At 49.8% G+C, this 20359-nt stretch overlaps 1 protein-coding gene and 1 long non-coding RNA gene across 4 annotated transcripts in view; one reads left to right on the forward strand and one right to left on the reverse strand.

The window, feature by feature from the left end:
* The window catches only part of CADM3 (cell adhesion molecule 3), a 29117-nt gene that overhangs the window by 3487 nt on the left and 5271 nt on the right, over positions 1-20359 (forward strand). Inside the window, exons 2-6 of one of the 3 annotated variants that reach the window (XM_027611303.1) lie at positions 14000-14101; positions 16187-16327; positions 16832-16984; positions 17642-17779; positions 18121-18291. In XM_027611303.1, coding sequence (XP_027467104.1) covers positions 14000-14101; positions 16187-16327; positions 16832-16984; positions 17642-17779; positions 18121-18291 — 705 coding nt within the window. The remainder of the gene's footprint in view (positions 1-13999; positions 14102-16186; positions 16328-16831; positions 16985-17641; positions 17780-18120; positions 18292-20359) is intronic. The other 2 variants (XM_027611305.2, XM_027611304.1) reach the window with 2 other exon arrangements.
* On the reverse strand, positions 2744-13045 carry LOC113932344. The gene is made up of 3 exons (XR_003523042.2): positions 12377-13045; positions 3751-3806; positions 2744-3399 (listed from the first exon to the last, which is right to left on the reverse strand). It is a non-coding gene; the product is annotated as an uncharacterized LOC113932344 (long non-coding RNA).

A 20359-nucleotide genomic window follows, 5' to 3' on the forward strand; every position in this document is an offset into this window, starting at 1 on the left:
CTCCATCCCGTTTCTTCCTCCCTGCAGCTGTAACTGTTCTGTCCCTGTTCCCGTGCTCTCCCCAGTGCAGCTGTAGCCCTCGGGAAGGACAGACGTGCATTTCCTGGCACCGAGAACTTGAGGCCTTCAGAGATGCTGGTATGGCAGAGCTTCGTGAACTCCATGCAGAACCCGTCTATCTGACGAGGGGCCCGAGCTGTGGCACGTCCACTGGCCATCCAGAGTCCCAACTCGGTCTCTGCCCCAAGCTCTCCCCGGGGCTAGGCAGCACCGCTGGGCGAAGGAGTTTCTTTCAGGACCAGGACGGTGGTTTTCTCACTTCTAGTGTTGAAAATGTGAAATTCCTTTATCACATAAGTAAAAAAGATCAAAGGAGAATTACCCTGCTTGAAAGAGAGAAGACAGACCTGTGGCTCTTTCACCCTTCTTCCTGTCCGCCTCCAACAGTCTTGACACCTGGGCACTCTGCTGCATGCAGCTTGAGGTCCTCTGGTCTCGCCCAACAACAAGGGAGCTGGGCCGCTGCCCTCAGATGCTCTCTCTCCTTCCTCTTCCAACTGAGGAAGACTGGAGGCCCAAGTCTAATTTCAAGAGTGCCTTGTTGGAGACATTCCCTCTTCACTTGGAGGGTGACTCACAGTTCTGCAGCCATAAAATTCCACAGATGGCATCTTTTTTGGTGCGCTGGTCACTTTGAAACAGCAGATCGGGGAGTTGTACCATTGGTCTGTGAATCCTGAGATTTGATGTCGGTACTCCTCGCTGATACCACAGTACTTCCTTGAGGTCCACATAATATGTAGAAGGGGATCAAAAGCTGCTTGTCCTTAAGTCACATGCTAGGACTGATATCTTCACAGTTATCACCAGAGAGATAAAACCCCGGGGTGAGGGGTGGCTATGAGGCGTCACATTCTTTGTCACTTCCTACTCCAGTAACTGCACACTGGCTCTATGATCCCTGCTTTGTCGTCTGCTTCTCAGTGACAGAATGTCACCTAAGGCTGGTAGCCTAGGTTCCAGATTCTCCATGAAAGCAACTGGTGGCCTGGACTTACGTCCTTACTGACCACTGAATGAAACATCCCCAAGGCATTAGAAAGTTTTGGTGATTATATCTCCTCTCATTTTTCACGTTAAAATTTAACATTTCCTGTTTAACCATTGGCTATAGGCCCATATACTGGAACATTCTGTTTCCTGGATGAGGTCATGTCCTAGAGGTCTATCCATAAACTCTGAGAACAGCAATCCCCTCGGGAATGCTTATAAGAGATAGAGAGAAACAAACCATCAGAAAAAGAGCCCAGAGAAACAAGCCATCCGATAAAGATTCAGGTCCCTAAAAACTCAGTCAAATTAAGAACAAACACTCCATGCAACTATAACATGGAGAAGAATAAGTCTCTGGAGCCAAAGACCTGTCTCTTCCTCTAGGATCAGCAGTAGTGATGATTCTTTACAAGGTCAGAACCAGCTGGTGCTCAGGGTTCCTATAACCCAAGTAAAAACCCAATCCAACCCTGTTATATAACAAGGAGATCCATCCCTTCTAACACTGAGAAACCTAGCTTTCAAGAGTCTTGAACACATGAAGTTGTTGAGACTTTTGCAAAATAGAGGCTTAGCAAAGCTACATATTCTTCACTGAAGCAACAAGTACTGGAGAGAGAGAACTAGATTTGTCCCTTTACCAAAATTTCTCTAAGTGTAAAGAGACCGACCAAATGTCCCAACTAATGTCCTGAAGACAAATGCCTTCTTAAGAGGCATGATCCATTCCTCTTTCCCATACCTGATGAATACTGGACCGTTCATGCCAATTTGGGATGCCTCTGGGCACCCTGACTCTGATACATCTCATACCCTATCTGATGGTAAGACACAATTTGGCTTTCTCATGCCCTAGTGTCTCTGAGGGGACACAGGCACTGTTTCCCTCATTAGGAAGATACTTTTATTCATAATTGATTGTGGCAAATTAAAACGCCCTCCACCACCCCTAATGCCTAGGTAATTGTCATAATTACTAAGGCTCACATTGACAAACTCAGTCTGGTGGTGGTCCTCACTTTTTATATGATCTTGGGTGTATATATGACAGGTTCAAACAAAGGACTTCAGGAGGCCTTTTAGAGCAAGTGACGGGCATAGCATGATCTTAACAGAAGTCCCGATGTCTGCTTTCAGTATGACTTCTGGAGAGCTGGATGCCTTAACCCATCATCCCTGTTCCCCTCTGCTTTTTGAGGAAGGACCCGAAGCCCTGAGCTCTCCATGGTGCTAGCCCCCACGTGCCACTCCAGGCTCTCTCTGCTGCTCTCCGTGGTCCTGCTCTCCCTCCAAACTTCCAAGTCTCCACCTCTCCTAAGGTGCATCTCCGTCCCCTCACCACAAACCCACCTGATCTTGGCTATGATCCCTGACCTGCTCCACCAGGAAGAGGGGAACAAACCTTGACATAGAGATACGAAAGGTCGTCACGACCATCTAAACAACTGTAGGAAGGGGACAGAACAAGCAGGTGAAACTGAGGTTGAGAAGATGTGCTGTTTGAAATGCTCAGTGACCTCAGATGGCCTCAGAAGAACTGGATGTTTTGCCATATGTGGAGTCATAAATGATAAACAGAACTACAAATAGTCCTGTTTTCGATTAAGACAGTATTGCTCATATACAATAGTACCACATCTGCCCTGTAAGTGTGGAATACAAAAATGTGCCCTCCTCAGTTTGCTAAGTACCCCCCTCTTAACACGACTCTGAGCCTGGCAACCAACTCAAACTGTCCTGTCATGGTGCTTATTTTCTCTTTTCCCTCAACCTTAGAAGTAAATACAAAGAGAATACATACGGATGGGTTATCCGAATAGGTAAGGGAGGAATTTAATATATATGAGAGGCACCAAAAACAAATACCAAAAACCTGACTCACGTCCCCCATCTTTACAACCATCTTGTTCGGAACTAAATACAACCATCTTATCCCAGAGTCCAAGTCCTTGGCCAAATCTCAAGAGGCGCATCTTTAAACTGGACTCTGCTACTCTTTGGGGGTATCTGCCAATACTGATGACGTCAAATGCAGCAAGGAGCCGAGAATGCTCAGCCCCTGCCAGTCTGAGACTAGACAGCCTGTTCCTCCCATCAAATTAGAACCACACAAGCTTATCTTCCCCTAAATGCTGATTTCCCCTAAGTGCTGATTTCGTATCAATTTCCTAGTAATCGTTCTTGTAATAGTTTACACTGGTGAATGACCTACAGCAGAATCTAGTTGGGGAGGCGAGCTTCCAGGATGAATTTTCAGGGCCCCTCTTCCATCTCCTCACGTGAAACAAGGAGAAACTTCATTCCTCAAGGACAGGTAATGGAAGTGATTTATCTCCATGAGTGAGCCTTCAGGAAGACAGAATTTGGGTTACAGTAACAGCTGGAGTATCTCCTATCTACTCATCTCCCTGAGCCCCCTGTTCTCATGGACAGCAGACACGTTTCAGGAAGGATTCTTATGCAGAGCTTCCAACATTTTTTTTTTTTTTCAAAATTGTATCATTATTCTGCATTGAGTTCTTCCCTCTGGGATTCCTTAAACCTCTCTCTCTCTCTCTGTCTCCTAGAGATCTCCAGGAGAATGATAAGAAAGCTAAATAATATAAAGAACTAAAATGTAGTCTTCTCTAAGGATTTATTTTTCCTTACCCCAGCTAGACCTGCATTAATTGTGTACTGATTGCTAATTATAAGCACCTTTGGCTCATTTACTTCCAGTTCAGGGTCAGGAAGGTCAGATGCATCACCTTGCCCTAGGGGAAAAAAAGAACAAGAAATGAAGGCTGCTATCTCAGCCATTCATCTCTAACCTAACCACTACTTAGCTCTGCATTTCCTTCATATAATCCCAGATATTAGCCAGGCAGAGTGGGGAAGCGGTACTTCCAATACCAGATTTCATTGTGATTATGCAAATCCTGGCTTCCTACATTTATTTGTCTTCTTCTGTTGCCCTGATTCTTTGCTTCCAATCCTGATTCTAGAATTCCAGCCAAAACCTTGGGGTAAAAAGCTCTGGAGGGTGAACTGGTTTCTGGAGTCTTTGACTTAAATACCTGATACTTCTTAGAAACCCAGCAAGGCTCTAATAAATACATTGATGACAAGTAACTTGAGACTGAGCTTGGCTTAGGTCAACCTCTGAAGAGCCTAGAGCCAAGTTCTTTCCTTATTATGAAACGAAGGGCCAGTTTTGCCATCTGCTCCTAATCATTTGTCCCTCAGCAAATGCAAAAATGACAGTAGGACAACTGTACTCATTCTTACTAACTCTTACTCTAATTCCTAAGGATGAAATCTTTCTAAACCCGTATTATGTGTTTTCTCCTCTAATCTCTATCCTATCCTCTCAAACAAATATAAAAACTACCACCACTAAGCCCCTGGGCCTCATATATTCTCATTTATCCTCAACCGCTCCTTCATGCCAACTCTCTCCTAGTTTCCAAGCCCTGGAGTCCAGTGTCAGTGACAGATGGCCTGAGCCTCAGCCCTCGGGAGGGGAGAGGATTCTGTCCCTCTCCTGGGGAGCCTGAGCAGAGGAGAGAACCTAGATTCTGCTTTGGGGAGAATCTCTGAGTTTAAGCCATATGGTTTTCTGAAGTAAGGGGTTCTGACTAATAATGGGCTGGGGAAAAGGGCTCTGTATCTGGGTCATAAGAAAAGCTGTGTGTTTATGTCAGAAAAAAATAAAAACAGAGATATGAATAGTGAAAACTGTAGTGTGTCATGCGTGTTGAGGGACACATGCTAAATGAGAGAAAGGGTGACTAGGTTGGAATATATATGCATCGTGGAGAACAAAAATTGAGTATATACCCTCCTCAGAGAAGGTACTCAGTGAAGGTTAAGAAAAGAACAGGAGATCTGTGGGTCCCCATTGTCGGGACCATGAAGTCTGTAGGCTTGGAAGAATGTGTCTGTTTCACCGAAGCGCTCAAGTCCCCCTGGAAGGCACAAAGTAAGGCTAACTGAACAATGGGCCACCCTCTGGAAAATACATTTTTAAGTGAAAAAAGTGAAAGGAAGAGACGGTTACGCCTGAGGGAGGGGGCCTGGAGCAGTGTGGGTGTGCAGGGCGGAACACATTTGTCTCCATGTAATGCTCCTCCGCACTGCCCTGAACCTGCCATCCACACCCTGACTCTCATCACCCAGTGAAGGGAAACAGTAAAAACAAGTCAGTGAAATCAGAACCAGCACAGATGAATGCTTTCTTGCCTGACTTCTAACAAGTTAAACTTTTTTCCCCAGCACTGTTATCCCCGCACGCCAAGCCATTGGGCTGAGGTATCTAAAGTAGGACTTAAGAGCCAAGGAGAGTAAGACAGAGCCTGTTGAGAAAGGGAGGCCATCCATGCACTCAAGCAGGTGCTGAGGCTGGGGTTTCTCAGCCTTGGGGAACCCACTCTTTATTTCTCCTCCATGGCCCTGGGCTGCCTTGTCCATTCCCAGTCCCTCTTTTACCACAAACATACGGTCCAATGAGCTAGGTCTAATTCTCTGTTCACTTACTCCACACTGCCTCTGTTATGTTTCCTTTCCCAAGTATTTTATAAGATAGGAGATTTTCCCCCAATTCTATTCCATTCATGTGAAAGCGGCAAGGTAAAAATTTAGGGGAGGGGTACGAAGTGCCTGCACCTGGTTCAGGGGAGCATCTCAGAGTTCAGACAGAGTCTGGCTTCCCGACCCCTGCATCAGCATGCGGACCCCGGGTCCCACCTGTCCTGATTTCTGCCTGTGTGAGCATGTGTGGGAAGGGAATGAGGAGGTGGGGTAAATGGACACTCCCCAAATGGCTCAGAGCTACCATCAAGGGAGTGATGTCATGCCCAGCCTTGTGAGCTTACCTGAGCAACAGCAGAGGAGACAGCCCCCTGCATAGACCCCGGCCACTCTCCCAGCAGCAACTCCTGAGCCATCCTCTTTGCTCTGCCTCAGCCCCTCCCAGCCTCTTAGTCCAGAACACTAGATGCTTGTCCACAGAACACAGCCCAGTGCTGCGAGGAAAGAGCTAAGCCTGGGACGGGGCTCTTTTGGGATCAGATCCCCTTCCTCTTTGTCTCCCGACTGCAGTTCTTGCTACAAGGCAGTATTGGCTACAGAGGGGCTTGTTTCTGTCGGGGGCCAGCCCAGGGCTCCCTCCCAGTGCTAATGCACCGAGAACACTGACTCAATAGCAAATCAAAGCAACAGCTGTCCCCACCTCCTTCTCCGCCACCCACTTCCCAGTCTCCGCTCCTCGGAATCTTAACTAAGTCTCCGAGGGGCCCCCTCAGCCTACCACAAGCCCACTCCTGCCTCCAGATTCTTCTCCCTTCTGAGCTCAAGAACAGGACACGCTCCTCTGCTTTCTCCTCTCTTGCAGCCCTCCCCTTCCTCACAGTCAGCCCTGCATCCCGAGGCTCTCCACCACCAGAGGCCAGCACACGGGTGCTCGCACACAGCCTGTCCTCAGCCAGCCTTTTCACATCTAAGGGCATGGAAGCGCCTCTGCCCCTTGGTGTCCTCTCTGGGGAGACCTGGGAGAGGCCAGTAAGGCCCCGAGTCTGTGAAGACGCCATTCTTCACGGCTGCAGGAGCTCACAGCTCACCTCACACCACCTCTAACCTGCCTGGCACTTAGGAGCCATACCTCCTTTGAGGTCCACGGTCCTGGGGCGGGGGGGCCTCGCTACCATCCACAGAGAGATGGGGAGCAGGGAGGGTAGATGTCACTGAAAGTAAAATCACACCAGCTGGCAACTTAACCTCTGAATCCATTGGCCCACAGGGCTGCTATCAAATGACAGTGACCACAGTAGACGGGCTTCTAACCACGGGTTCCACAGACTGCCTGTGTGACCTTGCTCAAGTGTCTCCACCTCTCTGAGCCCTGGTTTTTCTTCTTTAAAATGAGATTTGCACTAGGTGCTACTTCGGATTCTTGGCAAGTCTCAAAGTCTATGCTTCTAAGAATGATAGAGGGGAAAATATTTTGGGGAGGATTAGGCATAACAGAAGGAAGAGAGGAATTACTGAACTCAGGTCTAAGAGGGGGTCAGAGAGGACATCAATTCCATCCTCCGTGTGGTAGAATCAAAAAGATCTTAGGTTTAACCACCTCTGGCCATTAGGGGTCAGTAGAAAATGACCAGACATGCAAATCGATGGCTGGGTTTTAGGAAATATACAAAATAGATTTATTCATGACATATTGTAGTTTGGTACTTTTTTCTAATATTTGGGTAATTCAAAACATTTGGAATAACGAAACTTGTTTTTGGTGTTTTGGGGGGTTTTTTGGTTTTGGGTTTTCAGGGGGTTTTTTTGTTTGGTTGGTTTTTTTTTTTTTTAGTGAAAAGAGGGTTAACCCACAGATAAGCTTTTTGTTTTAACCCCACCCTCACGCCCACCACAGGCGAGCTAGTCAGCTAACCCAAAGATTCCCTCCTCCTCATTCAGCCTGGAAAAGCTTAGCCACACACCATTCCAAGCCCAGGAAACAAAAGCCTTTCATTTTCAATGACCTGCTTAGGATGGAACCAAAAGGCATCTGCCAACGTTCAGTAATAAACCTGTCGGAGCCTGGATCAGCCCCTTCCAAACCTAAATCTCTTGGATTAACTAATAGCGTAGGATCCCTGGTTCTGCAGATCTGAACCTCTTGGCCATACTTCACCAAGCCATGGGGCAAATCAACATAACAGGCACTTCTTCTAGTGAAGGTTCTGTTCCCCACCCTATATACCATCTATTTTCACTTATATCCTGTGTGCCTCCTGGGACAGAACAGCAAAGCCTAGAGGGTAGTGCCTTCTGGGCCCAAGCGGCTGCTGGGAGCCAGAGGGAAAGGAGATAAACAAGACTCCAGGAAGAAAAGCCAGACAGCAACAGAAAGGACGGAGCGAGGGAACAAAGAGCCAGGTCTCAGAGGCCCCACAATAGAGAGGGTGGAGGGGAGGCCTGGGTGAGGGAGGCAGGCCGCTGGGGTGAGACTGAGCTCAGAAGTCCTGCAGGAACTGTGAGCTGGAGCATATGTGAACCGAGCCAGGGCATCCTTTAGGCGATCCTGCCGCCTGTGAGCGGACAGAGGCCCATCCCTGAGGAGCAACAGAGAAAGCAGGAGATACACCTGGGAAGACAGACAATCCCAAATGTCGGAACAACTCCCACCTCTCAGGGCCCCAGCTTCTGTCTGACTGCACTCTAGTACAGAGGGAAGGAGGGATTGAGAACGCGGTGGGGGGGGGGGGGGGGGCGGAGTTAGAAAGGGACGGAAGGTAGAAGTAAGAGTTTTTCGACACTCAGGCCCTCCGTGCCTTAGATGAGGGAGAGCAGCACAGTGACCTCAGCAGAAGTAGAGTAATTCCTGGCAGCACACAAGCAAGTGTGAAAGTATGAAAGGAGTCCTTTTTTGATCAGGGTGTTGAGCTCTAAAGTCTCTCAGGTCAAAGTGACTCTCCCCAGATCTCGGAGTCATCATCTAAATCGGGACTACAAGGCCCACCTTCCTCCGGACTCAGAATCAGACATTCACTGATAAAGAAACATGTGGCTCTGGGCACACAGGAGAGCTCCAGGGGCTGAGTTCTAAATCTGATTTTGCCAGGCCCATTCTCTTCTGCGTGTGATCCAGACATACACAAGAATTCACTAGTAGCTCAGGTCAGGGAAGAATCCAAGTGAGACCCCCTGGCCGGGGAGCCTAGCGGAGGGTGTGGGTAAACGATCCTAAAAGTGGGTCCCTTCAGTATTTTGGGCCACAGCCCCCAGTGTGTTTTTCCCTTGGAGATAACACTCCTCCACCCACCTGTCATGGTAGTCGTGAGGAATAACAAGTAGGCTGGGAGGAAGAATATTTTTAACTCTGGAGTCAGAAATGCTGACTCATCATCATCATCACCATCACCATCATCATCAACTCCCACTCGGGGAGCTGGTTTTCTCTAGTCAGGGAAGTGAAGCTCTGGACCCAGGCGCTGGCAAGGCCAGCAGTGGTAACACGGGAGCTCTCCGTTCCTGGCCCACCACCCCACCTATGCACCTGTGACCGTGTTCACGGGCCCGAGGGCAATGCATTGTAGATTCCCAGCACAGACAGGGCAGGGGAGACATGAACCAAGCGATCGGGGCTTATACTGGCACATTCTCTTAGACTTCCCTCCTAGCATCCCTCAGACATCCCACATCTTCATTCATTTGAGTCGCTCATTTATTTATTCAATAAATATTTATTGAGCACGTACTATATGTGAGGACATGTGTTATGAGTGGAAAACTGAGTCACGGGCGCCACTGCGCTTTCAAGGGCACACGGTAAGTCTCCAATTCCCACTTCTGCTACTCTCAATGTGAACAATCAATCAGGAGGACATTGGTGGGTGAAAGGGCTACTTTGTCCTTTAAAATGCCGGGAGTCCTTAAGATACTGGAACTCATGGGTAAATCAACCAAGAATTAAGAAACCCCCAAGGCAACTGAGGGCAAACAAGACACTCTTTTTGTTTTCAGCCCAGACACTAGAGTCCTGTGAAAACGTGAGGGGATTCTGTTAGTTTTAACTAGACACATCTGCTGCTTGGTTAACTGAAAAGTCCCGCATTGTAAGGCTCTTGGGGGTAAATGAAGTATCCCCCAGAGGTATAGATGAAGCCACATGAAGAAATCCAATTAACAAGGAAATTCAGTGGGTATAAGCCATCCCATTACCACCACAAGCCCCCATTCCCAACTTGCTACACTGTTATCTTGATCATCTTACAGATGAGCAGTATGAATGTTGTTTAGTGAGCCAGCCCCCCCGCCAGCGATGCAGGAAGGAATCTTGACCCCCAGAACTCCTGCCCCCACCCCCCACCCCCACCACACACACAAAATGCATACTTCAGCAGAGAGAGGCAGTGCCGCGGAGATGTGCACAAAGTCTGGGCTCTGCGGTCAGAGGGGTCTAAGTTTGACGGCCGTCCCATCCCAACACTTACTGGCTCCGTCGTGTGGATGAGTTACTTGACTTCCCTGAGTCGCAGCCAACTCATCCTTAACGTGTGCATACTAATTCCTATCAAAAAGGGCTGTTCTGGATAATGATTATAGAGCACCTAACTTGGGCTTTGACACATACAAGGTGATCAATAAATATCGATTCCCACCCATATTGTAGGTTCTAGAGCTTCAGCCTCAGGATGGTCTACCTTCTCCTTTGTCCTGTTTCTTCCTCCTCCCGTTTGGTTTGCTTTTTCCTCTTCACTGGCAGATGCTGAGCCTGGTTCTCACAACAGAAGATGCCCAGCATCTTGGATTCATTTATTAAATATTTGTTTATTAAGCCCCTTCCATGTGTAGTATGCTGCATTAAAGCCAGTGCTGGATACAGAGATGAATCAGATATCCCCACCTGTGGAATCTTTATAATTTAGGAGGGAAGCCAAACTTGCAGTACAACACAGAGTGATGCACACAACTTAAGAAAAGCAGATCAAGTGTTGCAACTCAGAGAAACCAGAAGCCATTTCCATCTGAGACAATTAAGGAAGACTTACCAGAGCAAATGCCACAGAAAGTAGGCTTTAAGCACTGGTAGGGCTTAGATGTATGAAGATGGGTGGAGGGCATTATCAGCAGGGCTATGGTAGGAAAGGGAATGTAGGCGGGAAAGCCAAGGGTTTTTAGGAAACTCAGACTGGCATCATGCCTGGGATATGAGTAGGATAAAGGAAAGACAAAGCTGGAAGGCACGGTGGCGTCAGACTGCCCGGGATCTTGAAGGCCAGCCTAACACATCTGGATGTTATCTGCAGACCACGGGAAGTCAGTGAAGAAGTCAGTGAAGACTCGCAAGCAGGAAGACAGTAAGGCCCATTTCAATAGAATGTCTTCATTGCTTTTCCCTATGAGTAGCCTGCCCCCCACCCCCCAACAAGTGGCTCTGTGGTCCAAAGTCTGCATTTCCCTCCAGTGTCCCTGCCTGAGCAGAAGGTCCACTGTGTGCACAGCAAAGTCCATGCCGCCCTTTCAGAGCGCTACTGAGTTTTCTCTTCCACCTGGAGTCCACAGAAGGAATTTATGCTGATGTCATAAATGATGAGCACAATCTGAACCCAAAGGCACAAGGCTTTTGCTGCGACCGGTCATAATTTCTGCTACTTATCCATGTTTCTGTTAATAGCATTATAATCACTCGTCCACTGCTGGGGGAATGGCCATTCTGCGTTTATCATTGCAGGTGCACAGTGTTATAAGAACAGCGAGAAAACTTTCAGGCATACGAACAGACAGTTTTCAAGAGAAGACATGCGATCATAAGTACTTTTCAGAACTAGAGGGAGAAATATCACCGCAGCAGGGAAAGAAACACACACACACACAGTTATCTGTTCACCAGCTTCTTAAAACACTACAAACCAGAGTGAGTTCCCTGGAAATCTACAAACACAATATATGTCATTTATTGGAGGCTATTCATTTTAATTATCTGTCCCCTCATCTGAACAATTCAGTGTGGTTTGAATGCCCTACCTTACCATTTCACATATTCATCCTGTACAGGGGGAGGAAATGCCAGCAAAATGCAGGAGGGGAGAGATGAAAGAAATAGAAACAGGAGGGAAAAGCAACTGAGGGAATGCAGCAAAAAAGCACAGAGGAAAGAAGGCACAGGAAAGTGGGGACGAAATCCACACTGTTGGGCAGATACATCCTCTGCCTGACTGTGAACAGAGCAGAGCGCCAGGTGTGTCTGAATGAATGACCAGAGCCAATTTAATGCACCAAGAGCCTGCTCTGCACTAAGAGCTGAAGATACAAAATGAGTAAGGTCAGGCCCCTGCTCTTAACCAGCTCAAAGTTTAGATGGGGAAACTGATAAGTAAACAAGTGTACTGCAATACAATGGGCAGAAATGCCACACGGAAAAAAGAGCTGTTGAAAAAGCTTTGAGAGCCCCAAGGGAGAGAGAAAGAGGATTCTTGAGAGGTGTGCTGTGTGTGTGCCTTTAGGTAAGTCACTGGATCTCTCTCAACCTCGTCTCTAAAAAGCGATTCTGTTTGGCTGCCTATCTCTCAAGGTTGTTTAGTCATTAAATGAACTGGTGGCTGAAGATCCACCCTGCAAACTGAGAAGTCCTGTGCCAAAGTCTGAGATCCCTATTCCCTCCGCTGCCATGAGCAAAGGCCTATTTGGTGCTTACGCAGTGCACATAGTACCAGTACTGGGGGTTGGAGGTTAAGCATGGACCCCTCTCTGGCTTCTCCCTGACCCTCTACCACCCCAGTCTGGCTTTTCACCGTGTGTCCAAGCACCCACAAATACAAAAACCTGGAAAAGAAGATGAAACACTCACCAGCGTCAGGTTGCCTCCAGCCTTGAAGTCCGCAGAAGGCAGCAGGGCCAGGGCCCGGCCCCCGGTGGTGGGGACGGGGGGGTGGGGTGCGGGGGGGCACTGCTGGGTCCGAGAGCCCCTGTGTTAGCCCTGGCCACCTCTCCTGGCGGCCTCCGTCTTCTTGCCTCCCTTCACCAACACTTTCCCTGGCCCCTTTGCTGCCTACTTCTCTCCGCGGGCTCCAGGTTTTCTGCTGTCTCTACTTTCCCTCCCTATTTGGACACTGGTGGAACACTCCCGGAGAAGAGTGTTTTCTCGAATTTCCTGGAGGATGTGTGGGAGGACCAGTGGAGGCCGGTGACCCCCTGAGGCGCTCTCTCGGGGCCCTCGCTCTCTTCCTCCGCCCCGCCCGCCCCCTCCCTCCCTCCCTCCCTCCCTCCCCTCTCCTTCCTTGCTCTCCCCCGCAACCTGTCCCTTCTCCCCTTTCCTTCACATTCCACAATTCCCCCCCTCGTCCCGTCCCCTTTCTTCAGGCCCCCGTCTCAGTCGGGTCTCGCACCCCGGACCCGAACCCCCGACGGGCCCTAGCACCGCCCGGGCGGCGCCGGCCTGTCAGGTTCCCGCGCGCCCGCCCCGCCCGCCAACTTCCCGCGACTCCCGGCCCGGGACGCGCGGCCGCTCCGGACTCTGCTCAGCAGCCGGTGACGTCACTGAGCTTTGCGCCAGTGATTGGCTACTTCTGGGTTTGCGGCGGGAGACTCGGCAGATTCGCGTGGCCGGTTTCTTTGTCCCTCCGCCTCTTCAGGAGGAGCTGGGGACCCAGGCCCTGGGCTCCGTGCAGTGCTTCTCCGGCGGGTGCAGGGGCCACCGGCCGGGAAGACAGGCCATGACTCAGGCCCTGGGGTTAGTTGTGGCGGGCAGGGAGCGGAGCCAGGGGAATCAAGTGGGCAGTGGGCCGGGCTCAGGAGGAACAGTCCAGACTGCGCGTCCCCTAGCAGGTGGCTGTCGCCGGCCCGCCGCGGTCTGTCTGCAGTGGTAGGGGCCTCTGGACTTGGGATCAGGCATTAAACATTAAATTTCCAGTCTTTGTTCTTCTGTTTGTATGACCTTGGGCAAGTCACTTCGTCCTGTTTCCACTCTGCAAAACAGGAACCAGCGTGTTTATTTCACAGGTCTACTAAAAGGATTAAGAGTAAAGGTATTTTGTAATTATTAAATCTGTTGTTATTTTAGTATATAATATGGTGTAGCAGAAAGAATCCTGGATAAGGAAAGAAAAATCTACGCTTATCTTTCATTTTCTGGGATGACCTTCACCAAGTGACTTTTAACCTTTGTAGGCTCCATTGTCCTCCTCTGTAAAGTGGGAGAACTGGACCAGAGGATCTTTAAGGTCTCTTCTGGCTCTGACTGGTAAAACTCAGCATCCTCCTTTTCTCTCTCCTTCCGAGGAAGAGTTCACTTCCTTTTTCAGGACTCTAGTTAGTCTCTCCCGTTTGTGGGAAACCCACCTTCTCTTAGGGGATCCTGGAGAACCTGCCTTTCATTAAGGGCCTGCCCTCTCCCCACCCTCAACAACCAACGTATCCCAAACGGCAGCAGCAAATACGTAGGGCTCATCCTTGATGGAGATTCTCTCCCCAGGCTACTGGCAGGAGCAGGATTTGGAGCTGGGAACTCTGGCTCCACCCGGCGAGGCCATCAGCTCCACAGTCTGGAGCAGCTCTGACATGCTGGCCAGTCAAGGTGAGAATCCAGGACCCTCATCTCAGTGTCCCTCGGTTCCTTCGGCCATCCTCACGTCATCTCCCACTCGTGTTGCCTCTGCCCTATGTTCTCACTCCCTTCATTACCACACAGCTCCATCTGACATTTCAGTTCTTAGTTCCACACCACCAACTTCTCTTGCACCTACGCCTCTTCCCTTACTCCAGTGCAGAGACCTCTGTATCCCCTACACCTTTTTCCCAAAATAAAATGATCCCAGGAGGAGGGTATTACTCAGAATAAAGAGGTTCTGAAAGACACAATCGAGGTAGAATTCTTCAAAGGGACCCAGGGACAACAGGATTACTGGTCAAAACACGGTACATGGCGAGCAGTAAATGACAGGTTTCCCAAACCTTTAGTTCAGATGCTTAAGGGATAAATCATGTCCCTGTTTACTCAGCCAGCTCCGTCTCTGGCTCACTAATCTTAAAATCATCGTTTAAATTTTCAAGTTAGATGGTTACTTGAGGAGCATTCCCATGAAAAGGCCCCTGCATTGAGAGTCAAAGAACAGAATCGTAGTCCCCGCTGAAGTCCCTGGTTAGTAGAATGATCATAGGCAATCACTCCACCTCCATGGCCTCATTGTCTACATCTGTAAAATGAGGGAATTGGATTCCGTGATCCCTAAGATCCCCCTCAGTTCTGTTACAATTCTAAACACCAAAACCAGTGGCCAGACTTTGTGCACCAACGTGGAGACAGACACCCCGAAGCGCGCGTGCTCGTTATCAAGCCCAGCACACGCCACCTTCTCTCCCCAGGGCCCCTTCTCTGCTAGGAGCATCCATTATGTATTTCTTGGAAATGGAGCTCTGGTGACCAAGGAGGAAAGGAATAACAGACAGGGCAGGGGTAAGGTCAGTGCCAGGGGGAGGATGGGGATTGTTTAAAATTACTCAATTAAGAAACGCAGGAAGTAAGTTCCCTGGCTTCCTATTCGGAGAAGAATAATGCCACTTTTAACTGGTTTTGTGCTACCGAAGGGATGGTGCGGATGCTTCAGAATCAGAGCTGGAAGGTGTTGTGCATTTTCATCCCGTGGAGGTCGCTGCTCTGGGGTCACAGAAAGTCAGCCCTGAAGATGAGGGAGTCAGCATGGGGAGCAGAAGCCAAGCCGTGGGGAACACAGAACAATGTTGGGTGGAGGCAGAAGCGAGGGTCACTCAGTGAGGGCTCCCGGCTAGGCCAACTTGAGGGCCCATTTGGGAGTCAAATGGCTCATCCATACGATACCTTATTCGTCCTTTTTTTATTTTTTTTAAATCAATTTGACTAAGGAGAGAGGGATGAGAAAGTATTTCCATCACATGGCAGGGAAATCTTTAATCCTTTGCTCTAAAATAACAGGAGGGGGGTGATTTGGGTTGGTGTGTGGAGAGGCCGGTTGTCCGGGTACTGAAAGAGTGTGAGCTGACGATGAAGGGAAGTTATTGTGGGAGGAATTCAAAAGTCTGTGCCAAAATGTTTCAGCTTTTCTTTTCTTTCTTTCTTCTTCTTCTTTTTCTTCTTCTTCTTTTTTTTTTTTTTTAATCTTTTTGGTTGCTTATTCCACAGTTTTATCAGCTACCTCTTATGTAAATGAATGTGGGACCCAAGGCTGGCTCAGCCTTCTCCTCGCTTTTAGTTTGGGGATTGTTGGTCTCAACCGCCTCTCCTGTCCTTGCTCGAACAGGCAGGCCCAGGCAGGAAGGCGGAGTGCAGAATGACAGATGCGTGTGCGTGCTTTCAAAGTGAACGGCAGAGCCTCTCAGGAAAGACGCATGTGCGGTGCTCTGTGTAGATTTGGGCGCCTTTATTCCCCTAAATGTTTGTGGCCCTGTCAGTTCACTCAGCAAACATTCAACAAGTGACTGTTTTTCTGTGTGTTCCGAGCAAGAGGAAATAAGGTCTGTCTCCCCTTCCCCACCACCTCCCTTCCTTCTCCCACGATGCCTTAAGAGAACACAGACAGACACCTGGGCCTTGGACCGCCTGGGTTAGATAAGGCACGCTTTGGCCCAGAAGTGGGTGGAGGGGCCAGGGCTTCCTCGGGAAGCTGACCCTCTTGTACTCCTGCAGATAGCCAGCCCTGGACATCGGATGAGACAGTGGTGGCTGGTGGCACCGTGGTGCTCAAGTGCCAAGTGAAAGATCATGAGGACTCATCTCTGCAGTGGTCTAACCCTGCCCAGCAGACTCTCTACTTTGGCGAGAAGAGAGGTACCGTCCCAGGTGTCCTCTCTCTGGGGGCACTGTGGGCTGGGGCAGGGGTCTGCAGAGCCCAGGGGTACATGTGCCTGGGGTGCAGAGGCTGGGCACTGGGAAGGCATGCTGTTGGAGGAGGCAGCTAAGCCAGGGGCTCCTCCCCTGGCTCCAGAGAAACTGTAGTGTTGCAGCTCTGACCTAAGCCATGCACGGTCCCACAGGGTCCTCCCTGGAGATACCCCAAAGCAGCCCTAAGATTTAGCTGGTGTCAGTGTTGCCCCATGTACTTCATACGGCAGCCGATGAGATTCAAGCCTAATTTTCTGAGTGTCCCTGAGGCTGCTGTGCCTGCCCAGTGGCTCAGGAAAGTGACTGACCACATAAAGACTGCTCAAACTCAGGAGCAGTTTTCCCTGCCCCAAACCATGCTAGACCCCTTCTCCCAAAGACTCTGGCATGGGACTGGAAGATGAACAGTGCCAGTAAAAGCCCTGCTTCCCGTTCTCCCGATGTCCCCAGCCCTTCGTGATAATCGGATCCAGCTGGTTAGATCCACACCCCATGAGCTCAGCATCAGCATCAGCAACGTGGCCCTGGCGGATGAGGGCGAGTACACCTGCTCCATCTTCACCATGCCCGTGAGGACTGCCAAGTCCCTCGTCACTGTGCTCGGTGAGGCTCCCCAACCCCAGGGGCCCCACAGTGGGCTTCCTTGCAAACACAGCTCCTAGGTGAGCCCCCGAGGCAGCCAGAGGCCAGGCAAGTCTCCAAGCGTTCGGGAAAACTTCAGTCTGTGCTTCCTTCACAATGGAACCAAGTGCAAATAGCACTGGGTTCTGATCCTTTCTCCTCTGCTTACTGTGTGCTCTGGGAGGAATCTCTTACTCTCTCTGAGCCTGAATTTCCTAACCTATGATAGAAAGATGCTAATGTCTATTCCATGAACCTCCCAAGATTATATGAGGAAAACGAGAAGTGCTTGCAGTGTATGATTCTATTGTCCAAGTACCCCAGCCGCTTACATGCTCTTACCTGGGTCCTACGTTTCCGCTTTCTTCTTTGCTCCCCTGGACTTCACACCATTTCTTTAGCCAGCCAGGTTTGCTGTGGGGTGTCAGGTCATGTAACAGATCTTCCCTGTGGGTCCTTAGGGAGGAGAATGAAGAGAAAGATGATTTCTCTAGTCTTCTACCCATTCTAAACCAAAGTAGGACTCATGCATCCTGACTCCTCCCCACCCCGCCACTGAGAGGCCATCTCTGCAGGGAGAGCTGAGGTCACCTCATGGTGCCTCCCCTTCCTATCTTGGCCATGCCCCCTCCATGGCAGGAATCCCACAGAAGCCCATAATTACTGGCTACAAGTCCTCATTACGGGAAAAGGAGACAACCACCCTAAACTGTCAGTCTTCTGGAAGCAAACCTGCAGCCCAGCTCACCTGGCGGAAGGGCGACCAAGAGCTCCACGGTAAGTCCCCCTGCTTTGGGGTTCAGAAGGAGGTGGTGGGGAGGGTGAGGAAGAGAGGGGTACATGTCTCTGTATGTGCACATTAGCATGGTGCAGAAGGAGAAGGACAGATATTCTGTGCACACTCGTGTGTGTGTGTGTGTGTGTGTGTGTGTGTGTGTGTGTTAGGGCCTACATTCTCCCTGTGTGTACATAACCATTTCACAACTTTCTAAGTTTGTCTAAGTTGAGACTCGCCATCTGTATGTCTGCCGTGGGGCCCACACTGTGTCTGTATGATAGGGCTTCACTCTGTGTGTGTGTGTCTGTGTGTGTGCGTGTGCGTCTGTTCTGTACTCCAGGAGAACCAACCCGCGTTCAGGAAGATCCCAATGGTAAAACCTTCACTGTGAGCAGCGCAGTGACATTCCAGGTTTCCCGTGAGGACGATGGGGCTGACATCGTATGCTCTGTGAACCATGAATCTCTAAAGGGAGCTGACAGATCCACCTCTCAACGCATCGAAGTTCTATGTATGTGGTGGGCTTCTGGGTGAAGAAGGATCAGGTATGAGATGGGGGGGGGGGGGCGGGGGAGAAAGCGCTCGTGACTATATGTGAAGCACCGTGCACAGATAAGTGATGAGTTGAGGGGTGACAGCACCAGGCCAAGAGTCAGCAAGCTTTTCAGTAAAGGGCCCAATAGCAAGTATTTGAGGCTTTGGGGGTCCCATGGTCTCTGTCTCAACTACTTAACTCTGCTGTTGCTGCAGGAAAATAGCCATAAACAGTATGTCAACACATGAGTGTGGCCGCATTCCAATAAAACTTTATTTACAAAAACACAGAGCTGGCAGGATTTGGCCCCAGGGCAAGTTTACTAAGCCCTAAGCTAGGCCAGTGTTATGCAGCTAGATTGTAAGCTCTAGTGGTAACTGTAGCAAGCCAGGAGTCAGAAGATGCAGGTGCTAGTCTTCCCCCTGCCCCCTGCCGCTCCAGGCTCTGTGAGGTTAAGAAAATGGCTTTACCCACTGAGCTTGACTCTTTATTTGCTCTACGAGAAGATGAACCTGGCGATCACCAAGGCTTCTTCCTAGACGAACATACTGTGATTTCAGGATCCCAGATTTTCCCTGTGGTCCTCCTCATCTGCCCCAGCTCTGCAAGTGTTCTTGGGTTTCTGACCTACAATGGCCACTGTCATAGTCCCTACTCAGAACCTTTCCAAGGGTCCTCGTTTCTCTGTGGAATCTGCCTTGGGTGTGGACAGGAAACTTCCACCCTCACCTGAGGAAATTTGTAAATTTTCTGAGTCAGGGAACCAAGAAAAGAGAAAAGAAAGTACCGAGGCAGAAGACAGAGAGTTATAAAAGAATGCATTTCTCATCCTAACTTATCTAGAGGCGGGCATTTTCCTAAAATAACTCAGCTGTTTCATCTTCTTTCTTATGGAAGATCCAGGACTGAACTTGGCACTTTTTAAAATTGCTAGACCCATTGCTGAAACCTGAATGTGAGGCAGGTGAGGGGTGGCGTCACTTCCCATTTGGTACACTCTCAAGCTGGCGGCAGACGGCCCCGATTCCAGCTGTGGGGCCCCTACCGACTAGCTGTGCCTCTTTCACCAAGCTTGCCACCTCCCAGGGGCTGCTTACTTCCCGGAGTTAGCGTGAGGGTCAAGGGGAAAATATCTGTGAAAGAACTGTGCAGACTTCGGAGTTCTCCATTGCTGTAAGGTGTTTCTCTGCTGATTAGTTAGAGGTGTGGGGCCCCAGGCCCGGGTCCCTGTCTAGGGCTCAGGAGGGCCCTCCCATGTCCGAACCCCACAGACTTCTCTGTCAGGTACCCGACCATCTGGCGCTGACTCTCTAGGCCCAACTGTGGTCAGCAGTCAGTCAACAAATGCTAGACTCCAGGCACTGTGCTACAGGTTTCTTTGGCTGTGGGGCCCTGGAGCACCCATCTTCTCACCTGGCCTGATGCTCTTTGTCCTGTTTGATCTGACAGAAACACGTTCATTAACTGGTGGTTAAGGTTGGCTCTGTCCTTAGGGGAAGCTCGGCCCCTTTATCTGTTGTTCTAAACCAGCATCTGGCTGTATTGTTCATGCGGCCATCTGGACTTAGCCTCCTAGCAGCCCTTTGGCGCCGGGGCAGATGCCATTATTCCTTCACAGAGCTCATCTATACAGTGTCAGTGCCTTTCTGCAGCCCAAATACGACCCCCATCTCTTGTTGTTGGGAAGCTCTTACTTCACTGTTGGACTGATGGTGGAAAATGATATTTTGTGTTCCCTTGTTGCTTTCAGTTAAAACTCCCGCAGAACAGAGAGGATGGAGAGAGCGTGAGCTCAATAAACAATCCAGTTCAAGTTCACCGGTTATCAAAAATGTGTATTAAGTCAACCCTTTCTCAGCTCTCTGTTAGGACGTCCCTTCGGTCCCCACCACGACAGATCTTCAGAAATCCTACCTCTACGGGTTGCAGTGCGAATCCCACGCGCGTTCTGTAGCAACTGGGGACTGGGCTCGCGGCAGGCTGGGGGTGGAGGCCTCTGTCCCTGGCCCCGCCAGCGCTTGAGACTTCTCGGGGTGGAAGCCGT

The sequence above is a fragment of the Zalophus californianus genome, chromosome 10 (assembly GCF_009762305.2).
Source record: "Zalophus californianus isolate mZalCal1 chromosome 10, mZalCal1.pri.v2, whole genome shotgun sequence".
NCBI classification, from domain to species: Eukaryota; Metazoa; Chordata; class Mammalia; order Carnivora; family Otariidae; genus Zalophus; species Zalophus californianus.